Source organism: Poromitra crassiceps, assembly GCF_964638095.1.
Source record: "Poromitra crassiceps genome assembly, chromosome: 26".
In the NCBI taxonomy this organism is placed as follows: Eukaryota; Metazoa; Chordata; class Actinopteri; order Beryciformes; family Melamphaidae; genus Poromitra; species Poromitra crassiceps.
Genome location: NC_139640.1, coordinates 7301237 through 7316024, shown reverse-complemented (window position 1 = coordinate 7316024; position 14788 = coordinate 7301237). Strand labels below are relative to the sequence as shown.

Here is a 14788-nt window from a genome sequence, read left to right as displayed (position 1 = left end):
GTTTCAGCCAGCTGTGTTAACTTGCACTCCTGCTGCAGCAGGTAGATTTTTATTTGTATTTGTTGCAGGTAGAGGTTAGTGTCTTGCTCAACGACACTTGAGGCAGGTATTATTGCCTTAGGGCCTACCAATGAGGGAGCATAAACCTAACTAATTTGGCCATCGCCTATAAAAACAACACAGTAACAATATTATTTAAATATTATTTCAAAGAATAAATAAATCTTAGGGAGGGGTTAAAACAACAGTGTGCCTGGCAGCTCAAGGGAAGAGCTTATCTTATCTCAGGATGTAGGCTATGCAAATTGACACACGGCTCTAGAGGAAGAGGGGAAGAATGATTTTCCAAGAGGGAGGTGCTAGTCGGAGCCGTGTCAAAGTTACTGTACTTCGCAGCAGAGGCGTTATATAAGTTATTACTTCTATGTGATCAATGGAACACGAAAGGAAACAACTCATAAGAACGATAAAGGTGAGTTGCGTGTGTGTATTTTGTGGAGATCATTTTATAAACCCAACGGCTTTGCAGTAGTAAAATGTTTCCTTGGAGAGAGACGTGTCTTGTCACCTGTATCAGGTAGATACTTGAGTCGGTATAGGCTCTATATTATTCGGTGTGTTACTGTGTTCTAATGTAGAGTGAAATGTTCGCTCCTAACTGCGCTATTTGTGCGTAAAAGCGGCACACAGCCTTCCTTCCTGTTTTGATCAGCTGTCTTTTCCTCTGATTTAACAGAGGCTGGTGGGAAACAGCTGATCAGACTAAACGTCTTATTAGCGGAATAACGTGAACGTAGGCCATAAGCACGATATTGTTTTAAATTCATTCCCCACGCCAACATCATGCCTTATTTCACGTCTAATCCATTCCAAATGAAAGTTGATAGATTTGACACGCTTGACCTGACACAATAAGATAACATAACACAACACACAACATAAGATTAAAGCTGACATGATCCCAGTGGGGAAAGTGGGTCACTGAAGCAGCAAAACAGGAATATAATACAGCAAAAGCCTTCTAGTTTTTGTCAGTTATAGCTACTGACAAAGCTGACAATGTCAAGTTGTTAAGTTTACTGACTGAAAGTCAAGTGGTAGGCTAACTGTTAACTGACAAATGTCAAAAGCATATTAAGTAGAAATGTATGAATGACAAGGGGGAGTGAAATACAGCATTATGAGAGGGTTCAATAATAATAATAATAATAATAATAATAATAATAATTATTATTATTATTATTATTATTATTATGCAACTATGTGAGAATGTATCATCAGTATTAGTATATAAAAGGGAGCTCGGGCTCTGTCTGTTTCTCTGTCTGTCCCACTGATGACATCATCAGTGATGTCATAAATTCACTCACACACACAAGGCTATATTTCAGTGATGATGTCACTGATGACATCACTGATGATGTCATCAGTGATGTCATACATAGGCGTTGTGACATCTTTGTGACATCACTGATGATGTCATCAGTGACACACGAACATACACATGAGAGCGACTGAGGGAGAGAGAGACGAGAGGGGCGCAGCAGGCGAACCTAGGAATCGAGCCTAGTAACTGTAAATGACATCAGATGGACAATCTGTCATTTCTGTGCAGTGCAACCATGAAGATCCCCAGGCAGATGCAGTAAGTGTCCTACGCTGCTGACCTAAGTGCAGAACAGATCGGCCCAGATGCTCCAGGATGGACCTGACATGTCCCAGCCAGAGCTCGGCTTCGGTGCGGCTGGAGCCAGAGAACGAGGAGCTCCAGGAGCTCCGAGTGGACTTCTACAGGAAACTGGGCTACACGTCAGCAGAGGTGAGGGCCGCTCTGAGGAAGCTGGGGCTGAGCACAGACACCAACGCCATGCTCGGAGAGCTGGTGAGGTGCCGGGCCAGCGCTGTCCCTCACCACACGCCCCATCCCGACAGCGATGAGGGGGGCGGCACAGGCCAGATAGACCCGGTCCTGGCTGCCACGTGGGCCCTTGGACCCCACAGAGTCACACCGCTACCACCGTCATCACAACTGGAGGACAGGAGGGATACGGAGGCCGCACTGAAACCCATTGTCATCGATGGCAGCAATGTGGCCATGAGGTAAACACCGATAAGTAGTACTAAGTATTTAGTGTGTTTAGAGAAATGTTTAGGGTGGAAGAAGATTGAGCCTGGTTGTAGACAGCCATCTTGAACATATTTGTTGATAACCCCCGGCTCAAATACAGAGGCATTCCAATTCCATTGAAGGCTAGGTCATAACATGCAAATCTTCCATGGCTTGTCGTGGCATCGTCTAAACGAGGACAGCAAAAAGACCTGGAACAGGACAAACTACCATCATCACACATCATGACGATGTTCTCATTGAGTTTGGCAAAGGGCGTTTACAGCCCTGCCTGTGCATGCTCTGGTTAAGGTCATGGCTTCAGTATGCAAATCTTAAGACGCACACCTCAATGTACACTTCTATGTATGTATGTACCACACCTCCGAACACAGCCGGAGGGAAGTTTCAATCAGAGACTATACAAAAACATGTCTGGTGTTAAGGTGGATCAACTGTGCATAAGCTGTTCCTTTACCAGGAAGACCTACTCCACCTCTATGACATGATCAACAAATCTTGAATTTATGTAGAAATGTTATTGTTGTAATTATGCTTTGACAAAACTAGGCATCTCACACGTGCTCAATTCCTAGGCTCGCCCGCTGCGCGGCCTTGCCCGCCCTGCAGCTCGCATACGCAGCTCTCTCTCCCTCAGTCTCTCTCATGTGTGTGTCACTGATGACATCATCAGTGATGTCACAATGCCTATGTATGACATCACTGATGACACCATCAGTGATGTCATCAGTGACATCACCACTGAACTATAGCCTCAGCCTTAGGGCAATCAGCTTTAGGGCAATTAATCTGCCCTAATTAAAAAATCAGGCTCCGTCAGGTCACCCGCACGGGTGCTCTTTACACCCCCTGAAAGTTTCAGCCCAATCGCACGCAAAACGGCAGAGCTGTGGCCGGACAAAATCCACATTGTCCACATTGCCAAATCATCATCATCATCAGTCAGTATATAAATGGGAGCTAGGGCTCTGTTTGTTTCTCTGTCTGTCCCATGTCCCACTGTGATGTCATGAATCCCACTGTGACATCATCAGTGATGTCATACATCCCAGTGATGTGTGACATCATCAGTGATGTCATAAATCCCACTGTGACATCATCATCATCAGTGATCAGTGATGATGTCAAAAGAAGTGGGAGTCTGGCTTCGGACCCCCCGTCTTCAGCCATGGACAGCTGTATGTTGGCAGCTCCAGGACATGTGATCCAGCATCCCTGAAGTATGGCCATCAAGGAGCAGCCATGCGTATGCGAGCTGCAGGGCCAGCTGGGCGAGCTGCAGGGCGGGCGAGGCCGTGTAGCGGGCGAGCCTAGGAATCGAGTGCACGTAGCGCGTGAGATGCCTAGTTTATATATACATACAGTAAGTATATAGATAGATAGATAGATAGATAGATTCTTTAGATTTTGGTTTGTTGTTTGAAAGTTCCACTACTAGTGTGAGTGTTGTGAAATGGTTAACTTCCAGGATGTGTGGAGAGGTTTTCAACTCAGCACTATGACTCATTTACCGTAATCCCTCTTCATTTGTTCTCTCTCCCCCGCTGCTCCTCAGTCACGGCAACAAGGAAGTGTTCTCCTGCCGAGGCATCCAGCTGGCAGTCAGCTTCTTCCTGGACAGAGGTCACTCCACCATTACTGTGTTTGTCCCCACGTGGCGCAAGGAGCAGCCCAGACCTGACGCCCCCATCAGAGGTGAGGACTGAGCACCAAGATGCTTATCATTCTTAGCACAATGGAGTTTTAGTCAAGTCAAGTTTATTTGTAGAGCATATTTCATACACGGAGGCAATTCAAAGTGCTTCACATAAAATGGATGACAGGAAAATAAAAGAAGAGAATAAAATGGACATTTAAAAGCATCACAACAAAACTTAAAAAAAAGAGTATAAAAAGTGCATTAAGCAACAGGCGCAGCAGTTGCAAAAAGAGCTAATAACTTATAGAGGACTCATTGGGTTTGCATAATAGAATAAATCAATTGATCTATATTGAGTCCCCCGACATCATGACTATAAACATGACTACACACACATAAAACTCAGGTCTGGGTACGGTGTCCTCTTTTCCTCTATACTGCAGTTTGGACGCCAAGCATACCCCCGCTTGTACCTTGCGTCATCTGTTGCCCGTCGACAAACAGGCCGTTTTTTTTCTCTAAACCTTGCTTAAAACGAGTACGGCTCTAGTAAGCTCCCCTTGCGCGTGCGTCCCTCCTGACGCATCACCTCACCCTCTTGTGAGTATATCTTATATATTATGTATATATTATTAGTCATATACAAACATTCATCAGAGGCAGAAATGATCTCATTGGCTGATGGGGTAAACCCGTAACGGGTGGGGCAAGACAACCGCAAATGTGCAAGTGAGCTAACATGAATGGCAAAGAAGGAGCTCTGATTAAAATAATGCTGATAATAATAATAATAATAATAATAAGCCTTTATTTGTATAGCACCTTTCAGCTCACCTTTGAGAAGCAGCTGTGTTCTTGCGAGATCATGAGATCACAATCACACATGAGAAATCCGTCTTCGCCACGCTCCAATCTGTCGGTTCGAAATCCTAACCGCCAGTGGTTTGGACCAATCAGCATCCTACTGTATGAGGCAGCTACGGGCGGGCTTTGGTGTGACAACAGCGAGAGAGAGAGAGCCTGTGATAGACAGATGGTTCATCCAATCACCTGCCAGGTGTTTTTTTTGAAAGTGCCTGCCTTTTGCCCGTTCCCAGATGGTTATGTGAAAACAAACCGTCTGGCAGCGTCAGGTGACCTTTCAGCACCTTGCTTTGTGATCTTGGAAAGTCAGCAGGTTGGCTAATGAGCTCACCTGGATAGACAGGTGAAGCTGTCCCCCAAATGCTGCTGCTATTCACGAGTTTCCTGGTGAGACCGTGGGCGCTTCCATGACACCCTCCCTCCCTGTTTCCAGCTGCCGGTTGCCTGTTTCCGCCCAGGACCGTTCATAGCGAAAGAGACTGAAAATAATCATAATAATTGTTGTGACTTTGTACCTACCTATGTCTTGTAATGGAGCCCCCCAGCATAATTATTTCACACGTGCATAATTGTTACAACGGAGTGACAATATCTTGAATCTTGAAAGAGAGAGACCGCTAAAGCTACGTTCAATGACCAAATAATAAGAGTTCCAGGTTTGGACGTTTAGCCTTCAAAACAAAAGCGGCCGCTCTGCAACCACATACTATTTCTTAGCCATTTCGGCTAAAATAAGCCCGTACAGTACGAGGTGAATTGACATTCACCTCGTTTTTGTAAAATATCGCCGCTATGCAACCACACGACGTTACTATTTTTAGCCATTTCGGATCAAATAAGCCAAACGTTCCCACTCTTTGACAGCGGCGCGCACCTACTTGCTAGTGAAAAAAATGTAAACAGGAAGTCGACAACCGGCAACCGCTGAGAATCATGGGAAACGTAGGTCCAGGAATAAGGTGAATACACAGCTATACATGTGTTTATGGTGTAGCGGTGTGACACTGGGGCTGCAATCATTTTCTTATTTGCTATAATTACACACAGTTTAATTAACCCATTGATACCTGATGCAGCATTTGCGTGTATATCCCTCATTTGTGTGTGTATCCCTTTAAGACCGCGAACCGCGTCACGCGGTGTTAAAGGGATACACACACAAATGCTGCATCAGGTATCAACGGGTTAATGTAATGTATATCATCTTTTTCTACGTTCTCAGTGAGGCAAAACGATTGAGCCCACGCCAAAGGCATTTGGCAACAGTAGAGGGTGTGAAACAGAGGTTTACTCAATTGGATACTAAAGTTAAGTTTATATATGGCCCAAGTCATTAGCATGTGTAATATGTACATTACAACATAGGTCAGGAAATTAGCTCAATATTTGCTATACCTGTTTCCATGTTTGTATGGCATTCTTACCAAGTCTCTGCCAGCCGCATATAATGAAGGTCTGTGCTGTATCTGTGTTGACATTAGTTGCAGCTGAGTCCTCGGGGGTTGAGAGCGCTCTTAAAAATTTACATTAATATGATGGGTTTCACCTACAGCACCTCCTCACCAAATCAATTCATTCATTCATTCATTCATTCATTCATTAAGTAGAGAAGCAACCCTCTATTCACTCTTCATGCATCCATGATTTCCAGTGTTGGGCAAGTTACTTTCAAAATGTAATATACTACATATTACTAGTTACTTTGATTTGAAAGTAATACGTTACTTTACAATATTACTGTCTGTGTAGAGTAACTCGTTACTTATTACACTACTTTTGCATTACTTTTACCAAAACAACAGCAGCAGCAGAATGACATCGCCGCCCCGTCAGTGTAAATAATCCAAAATTCAACATTTTATTCTTTTCCTTTGTTATTGTCATCTGTAGTGGTTATTTGCATAAAGACACACAGTTTGATTAGGAAATGATTATATCTTTTTTAAATAGGTGCTTTGATTTAATACAATGTAACTCAATTTGTAACTTGAGTTACTTGACAAAGTAACTGGTATAATATTACTGAAATCCTATAAGTAATAAGTTATATTACTGAGTTACTGCTAAAAGTCAAGTCAAGTCAAGTTTATTTGTATAGCACATTTCATACACAGAGGCAAGTGCTTCACATAAAATGGTTGACAGGAAAATAAAAGAAAAGAAGAGAGTAAAATGGACATTTAAAAGCATCACAACAAAACTTAAAAAAAAAAAAAAAAAAAAAAAGTAATATATTACATGTAATATGTTACTTTTGTAATGAGTTACCCCCAACACTGCTCCTCACCAAATCAATTCATTCATTCATTCATGAAGTAGAGAAGCAACCCTCTATTCACTCTTTATGCGTCCATGATTTCGAGGTATTCATGCTAACGTGAACTAGCCGTGCCCCTCTGACAAACGGCAGTGGGTAGGCCCATCCTTTAGAAAGCTGATGCATCATCGTCTTGTGCCTGTGGCTCCTTTAGTAACTCTAAAGTCTGGGTGGAGTTAGTAATCCACGGGTTCTATTTTCAATCCTCGCACAAGGAAGTAAAAAGAACCCTGTAGTGTGTGTAGTCATTCCTGGGAATTCCCCCAGCAGGAAGTACAGCTGTGTTTTTGTTCCACACCTAGTTGACTTGTGTATTTAACTTGCTGACAGTGAAGCATGGCCAGAGGTTAAGTAGGACAGTCACCCTGAAGAGGAGAAGAAGCACTTTGTGAGAGCCTGTCAAGAAGGTTTTGTTTTGGAATGAATGGAGCCGTACATACTGGCTTTCATGTAACCTATAGCCTCCTGTTTATCCATACTAGGGGTGGGAATCACCAGACGCCCACCCGATACGATACTAAAACGATACTTGAGTCACGATACGATAGTATTGCGATATCGCCGATATTGCGATATATTGAATATTGCGATATATTGAATATTGCGATATTTCGATATATTGTCTAACTCCTTTTCCTACCTTTTCCTTGACCTCACCGGAAGTAAAACATGCAGTGTTTTTTTGTTTTGTTTTGTTTTTGCCCCACACGTAGGCTACATTATTAAGCTTCTCTGGACTCAATACGCCACTGCAGGCGCGGACTGCAACATCGGGCGCTTCGGGCGGATGCCCGGTGGCCTGGCATGGCATGGCCTGCAAAAAAAAAAAAAAACTTTTAAATATCGCGATACTTGGCGTCCAAATATCGATACAATATCGTCAGGCAAAATATCGCGATACTATGGTGTATCGATTTCCCCCCCCCCCACCCCTAATCCATACCCATTTCAATACTGCACTTCATTTGAATTGTCGTCTTTTTAAAACAGTGTGTGCACACTCTCTCACACACACACACACACACACACACACACACACACACACACACACACACACACACACACACACACACACACACACGCACACACACACACAGGTGTATGCATTATGTTTCCATTAATTAAATAGGTGTAGTAATTTGATATGATGTACAGAATAAATATAGCAATTGTTGTGGTGTTTGTACTGGTGATTTAATGCCTTGGCTAGCTTCATTTGCTCTCTGTGATTGATTTGCTGGCTCTCTGGATGTGTTGTTGTCACTATGCATGTTTCCATAAGCCTTGTTGTTTTTGTAGTGTGAATGTTTGGCGGTTTCATAATGCTCAAGGTTTATGCCATCTTATCCAATCTATGTATGTGATTACGCACTTTACATCATACAAGCTGCGTTGAAATGAAACGAGGTTGTCCCGCACGTTGCTCCACCCCCTCTGCTGATCTGGAGAGACCTGTAGACTAGCAGTGTTGGCCAAGTTACTTTCAAAATGTAATATACTACATATTACTAGTTACTTTAATTTGAAAGTAATAAGTTACATTACAATATTACTGTCTGTGTAGAGTAACTTGTTACTTATTACACTACTTTCACCAAAACAACGGCAGCAGCAGAATGACATCGCCGCCCCGGAACCATCCCGAAAAATAATGTCAACCGTCTTGAAGTCAGTGTAAACCGCCCAAAATTCTAAATGTTATTCTTTTCCTTTGTTATTGTCATCTATAGTGCTTATTTGCATAAAAACACACAGTTTGATTAGGAAATGATTGCATCTTTTTTAAATGTGTGCTTTGATTTAATAAAATGTAACTCAATTTGTAACTTGAGTTACTTGACAAAGTATAATATTACTGAAATCCTATAAGTAATACGTTATATTACTGAGTTACTGCTAAAGGTAATATATTACATGTAATATGTTCCTTTTGTAATGAGTTACCCCCAACACTGTAGACTAGCACATGCTTCCTCCGATACATGTGCAGTTGCCAACCAGTTCTCGACAGCGATTAGTTTCACTGGCAGGACGTAGCGCGTGGAAGGATCACACTATTCCCATCAGTTCCCCTCCCCCCACCGACCAGAAGGGGCGCTATAGTGCAGCGACCAGGACACATACCCTTATTGCGGCTTTGGGCTTCCCACCCGCAGACACGGCCAATTGTGCCTGTATGGACTCCCGACCAAGCCGGAGGTAACACGGGGGCTCGAACCCGCGACCCTCGTGTTGGTAGGCAGGGAATCTACCGCTGCACTACTCAGACGCCGTTTTTCTTAGCAAAGATTCTTAGTGTTAAATACAGTAAACACATTGTACTGGTACTTTTTAATGTTTGTTTTTTAATTTAGTTTTTAAATTAGAGTAGGCTATTTTATTTATCTATGCTGTTTTAAAACCTCTTTAGCATGTGCAATAATCTCCTTAAAGCACTTTATTTTTAATTTACTACCTTTATTGTCGGTTGTCAGTACTTCTCTTGAAATTTGTGGGCTAGATGCAATCGTCATTTAGTTTCTGCCGTGCCTTGTGTATTGCTTAAATGACAATAAAGCTGAACTTGAACTTGATTGTAAAAAATAAATAATAATAATAATAATAATATATCATTTTTAAATACTGTAAGAAAATGTATTTCCTTTACACACTATCTTTCCACACGTTTGATCCTTTCAGATCAACATGTCCTGATGGAGCTTGAGAAAAGGAAGATAGTGGTGTTCACTCCGTCGCGTCGGGTCGGGGGTAAGCGGGTGGTCTGCTACGACGACCGCTTCATCGTCAAGCTGGCGTACGAGTCGGACGGCGTGATCGTCTCCAACGACACCTACCGCGACCTCCAAGGAGAGAGACCCGAGTGGAAGAGATGCATCGAGGAGAGGCTCCTCATGTACTCCTTTGTGAATGACAAGTAAGCAGTGTTGGGTGTAACTCATTACAAAAGTAACATATTACATGTAATATATTACTTTTAGCAGTAACTCAGTAATATAACTTATTACTTATAGGATTTCAGTAATATTATACCAGTTACTTTGTCAAGTAACTCAAGTTACAAATTGAGTTACATTTGATTAAATCAAAGCACATATTTAAAAAAGACAATCATTTCCTAATCAAACTGTGTGTTTTTATGCAAATAGCCACTACAGATGACAATAAGAAAGGAAAATAATAACATTTAGAATTTTGGACTGTTTACACTGATTTCAAGGCGGTTGAAATTATTTTTTGGGATGGTTCCGGGGCGGCGATGTCATTCTGCTGCTGCTGTTATTTTGGTGAAAGTAATGCAAAAGTAGTGTAATAGGTAATGAGTTACTCTACACAGAAAGTAATATTGTAAAGTAACGTATTACTTTCAAATTAAAGTAACTAGTAATATGTAGTATATTACATTTTGAAAGTAACTTGCCCAACACTGCAAGTAAGCAGTTGGGGCCTGTTCCGGCCGTGAATGCTGGTTAATGTGCAACTTGGTTCCAGAGGGCATATTGCGATGGTGTCTGTCTAGAGAGGGGAATAATCTGGCAAAAGCAACTGCAAGTCTCTTTGTCACACGTGACTGGTCACTCAGTCACGGTCACGGATCAGACAGTCACTGCTGTTTTCTCTGCAGGTTTATGCCCCCAGATGATCCCCTGGGTCGCCACGGCCCCAGTCTGGACAACTTCCTCAGGAAAAAGCCTCTGCCTGCAGAGCAAAGGAGACAGCCTTGTCCTTATGGTGAGATACGATTAGCACTAGAAGCTCCAATTCCTGCTTGCAAATCAGAATGAAAGAGGAACCATTCGACCACATAGTGTTACTACAGAGGCAGTGTCAGGCTTTAGTGTTACTACAGAGGCAGTGTCAGGCTTTAGTGTTACTACAGAGGCATCGTCAGGCTTTTCACAGTTTCAGATGTTTTGGACAAGGAAGGAATGTGGTTGCAAAATGAGATGACATATAACTTTCATTTTTTTTTCATGAGGGCTTCTGGGTCTCTCTCTCTCTCTCTCTCTCTCTCTCTGTCTCTCTCTCTCTCTCTCTCTCTCTCCCTCTCTCTCTCTCTCTCTCTCTCTCTCTCTCTGTCTCTCTCTCTCTCTCTCTCTCTCTCTCTCTCTCTCTCTATCTCTCTCTCTCTCTAAAAACAACAACTTTACCACTATTCTTTCAGAAGTTGTAGCTGTCATTAGGGCTGGGTTAAAAAAAAATCGATTCTCCGATTTTTAATCGATTTTTATTTTAATCCTTTGATATCGATTCATATGTCCAGAGATCGATTTTGTTATTCAATTTTTTATTCATTTTTTTTTTTTTTTAATAAACATAGGCTATAATATTATAGGCTGTGTGTGGTAGTTGAAACATAGGTTCAAGTTGACGTTTATGTTTGTAGTTGAAACAAAAACATAAATACTGTAGGCTACATAAATGGAAATGTTTGATCATTAATATCTACTTTTAGAAATTATATAGGCTGAAATCAAATCACTGTGCATAATTGTGAAAGTGTCTTTATTGATAGATGAAAAGGCTGTTATTTGCCCTTTGTCACCACCTGGTGAGTAAATATATCTGTAACTAAAACATTAACATTGACAACCGGTCCGCAACTTTTTTCTCCATGTATCTACTTGGCGCAAAAAAGGTTGGGAACCCCTGTGTTACATAACTGGACAATCATGTAATTCAGGTTACAGCTCAAAAAACATGTTTTAGTATCACTAACCAAATCGATATTGAAATTAATCGAATCGGAATCGAATCGAATCGGGATTAATCGATTCGGAACCTTGTGAATCGGAATCGAATAGTTTCTTGAAATGTGAACCAATACCCAGCCCTAGCTGTCATAGATTGTGTTGCATAGTTGATTTCTCTATTGTTGACAAAAATGTGTTATTGTAAGTGGCTTTGGATAAAACTGTCTGCCAAATGACGTAATAATGTAATGTCATGTAGTGCAGTGGTAGATTCCCTGCCTACCAACATGAGGGTCGTGGGTCCGAGCCCCTGTGTTACCTCTGGCTTTGTCGGGCGTCCATGCAGGCACAATCGGCCGTGTCTGCGGGTGGGAACCCGGATTAAGAGTATGTCGTGTCATGGTTGCTGCACTGGTGCCTCATCTGGTCGGTCATGGCACCTGTCCGGGGGGGGGGGGGGCATGTACTAGTCTACAACTCTCCCCAGATCGGCAGAGGGGGTGGAACAATGACTGGGTCAGCAGCAGGGGTAATGGTGCGAGCTGCTGGGGAATCTGAATAAATAAATGAATAAATAAAATAAATAAATAACCGTGATCGAAAATAAGAATAAGAATTTCTTCCGTTTCTTTTTTTGTTTTACTCAGACAAAAAGTGCACTTACGGCATCAAATGTAAGTTCTACCATCCAGAGCGAGCCAACCAGTCCTACCTCTCCTTGGCTGATGAACTGAGGGAGAAAGCCCGGATATCCACTATAAAGGAGGAGCGAAATTCCAGATTGTCACAACAACGAGAGGCTCAATCTGATCTGATGCCCGCTCATAACACCTATTCCCATTCTCTGGAGTATGACATGGAGCACAGGCTGTCCCTAGACCAGCGCAGTTCTCTACATCCTGGTCAGGTTAGTGAGAACACACTGCTGTACTGGGATGGACCCAGAACCGCTCAGAATCCCACCAATCCTGGTTCTAAAGCAGGAGGGCAGAAGGAGTGGCTCGGGCCACACTCCGTGTCCGATCAGCCCTACGCCAGCATCTCCCATGAGTGCCTGGACTCTGGCCTTGGCTCCTATGAGAGCCAGTATTCTGACATCTCCCACAGCCTCAGCAGCTCAGCAGCCCACAGGTCCAGAGCCCAGCAGCACGCCGCCCCCATTGGGTCCAGACCCCCTGAGAGGAACAACGCTGCCCCATCTTGTAGCTGCTGCTCCCCTGCAGCGACCCCTACAGGTCACCAGCAGCATCGCAGTAACTCCAACCTGGACCCCCACCGCCAACCCCGATATGACACGTACACCCCTCACATGTACCCCCCCAGTGCACCGCACCACTACAGCCTCCCCAGTCACCTCCAGTATAGCGACCCCCATCATCAGCAACCGAAATACTGGTCGGATCCCTTCCAGGCGCTGCCCCAGGCCAGGACGTCCCATAGTCTCCCCGGTTCTAGCCATACCTCGCCCCCCCACAGCCCCCGCTGCTCCTACAGGGACCACCAGTACCGTTCCTCCTGGGCCCAAGCACAGCCGTCCTCCACCGCCTTTGACCCGGAGAGGTTGGAACTCCGCAAGAAACTGCACGCCATCTTCAACCCCCATCAGGTGGACGCAGTCATGGAGATGTTCCCACATTTGACGAACGCTGAGAAACTGGCTGCAAAGATCCTCAACCATAAGGCTCAGGGAGGGCTATTCTGATGCTCCTTATTGACTACTATCTGGATAGTAGCCTTGTGTCCTCTTCTCTCAGAATGAATAAGATGCTTCTGTAGACCTCCGTTGTATCCGGTGTCAAATTCTGTCGTGTCTAATGTCTTTAGCCAACAAGGAATCTCTTTTGAGAAGCTTATTTAGTCTGTATAGTGGAATGGTTTGAATTACAAATAGCCTCGAATAGATGTTTTGTTTTGTGAAAAGGGAAATTCCCTCAAATCATTCCACTGTACTGTATAATGTGCCTTTATGGATATATAATCCTGATTTAGCGTCTCTGTTGATGAACGGTTCAGATGTATGAATCGGCTGAGAATTGTATGCATTTGTATGACATTTTAGTCAAACGTGATCTTGTCATCTATCTTTTGGATGAAAAGTGCCTCTAGACTGAAACAGCTGTGACTGAGTTTTCTAGAGTTTTGACTGTTGATGCATATTGTGTCACATTAGTATTTTATTCTTCGTCCAAAATTAAGTTCTCATTCGATAAGGTGTCACTTTTTTCTTATTAGCTACATAGTAGTTGTGTGAAAAATATTGCAGCACTTGCTTTCCCACAATATACAGTCTCTCTATATAAGATGAAGCTAGTATGCTATATTTCAGGAGCAATGTTTGATTCTTCATTTCCTAACCAATGCATTCATTCAGTTAATATAAACCCACTAGGCTAGGGGATCCTAACCAAAACAATCCTCTACCAACAGTATTTAAATGTCAAACTAACCAGGAACCTGAGAAGAGAAACAGAACCAGATAGGAATTTATATGAATTCTTCTGCCATCCTCCTAAATGCAATCAGTTGTCATGGAGCTAGCAATAACTACACAGGTTACTGTGTGATTGAAGATTGGATCAATACAACAGACTTTTCCAAATCTGTCTGTTTTACTGGACTGTCTGCCCAGTAGATTCCCAAGTGCCTCAGTAGTGGCCCAAGATGAGGAAAAAAGGAAGTTAGTTCTCGTGATGTAAATGCAGGTGAACATGCACAGTATGTACTGCACATGTATGTGGTGAATCATGAGAATAGAAATAAAAAGTTTGCCTCAAGTTTCATATTCTGTGTATGAATTAGACATAGATCATTACACCGGTATACAGCTCTTCAGTTAGACATAGATATGCTATATAAATATAGCATTGATTGATTACAGCTTTTCAGTAGCACCACTTTTGTGTTTAGTGCATCAGCGTAACATAACCTTCACGGACTCATCTACTTATTCTTCCAGGTTTATCAAGAACAGAATGACATAATAGTCTTTTATCTAGTGAATGAATGAATGAATGAATGAATGTTTATTTCGAACATTAACATAAAAGACAATGTAAAAAATAATAAGTATAATAATAATACACAATACATTAAAAACATTTTAAAACAAAAAAAAGGAAAAAACATAATGTACAATATTACGGTAATCA

At 42.6% G+C, this 14788-nt stretch overlaps 1 protein-coding gene across 1 annotated transcript; it reads left to right on the top strand.

Moving 5' to 3' along the window:
* The first annotated feature begins 360 nt into the window (after nucleotides 1-360).
* LOC310798653 (endoribonuclease ZC3H12A-like) lies at nucleotides 361-14394 on the top strand. Its single transcript, XM_083661196.1, has 6 exons — nucleotides 361-472; nucleotides 1616-2100; nucleotides 3684-3823; nucleotides 9628-9862; nucleotides 10571-10677; nucleotides 12287-14394. Exons 2-6 carry the CDS (start codon nucleotides 1703-1705, stop codon nucleotides 13339-13341), a joined length of 1935 nt encoding a protein of 644 aa, XP_083517322.1. The 5' UTR covers nucleotides 361-472; nucleotides 1616-1702; the 3' UTR covers nucleotides 13342-14394.
* The last annotated feature ends 394 nt before the right edge of the window (nucleotides 14395-14788 follow it).

Excerpts from the sequence above, each read along its gene's own strand:
- LOC310798653 (XM_083661196.1), top strand. The coding sequence starts at position 1,703 with ATGGACCTGACATGTCCCAGCCAGAGCTCGGCTTCGGTGCGGCTGGAG. Across the intron at positions 9,863-10,570 it reads TACTCCTTTGTGAATGACAA|GTTTATGCCCCCAGATGATC; the intron begins GTAAGCAGTGTT and ends TTTTCTCTGCAG. Across the intron at positions 10,678-12,286 it reads GAGACAGCCTTGTCCTTATG|ACAAAAAGTGCACTTACGGC; the intron begins GTGAGATACGAT and ends TGTTTTACTCAG.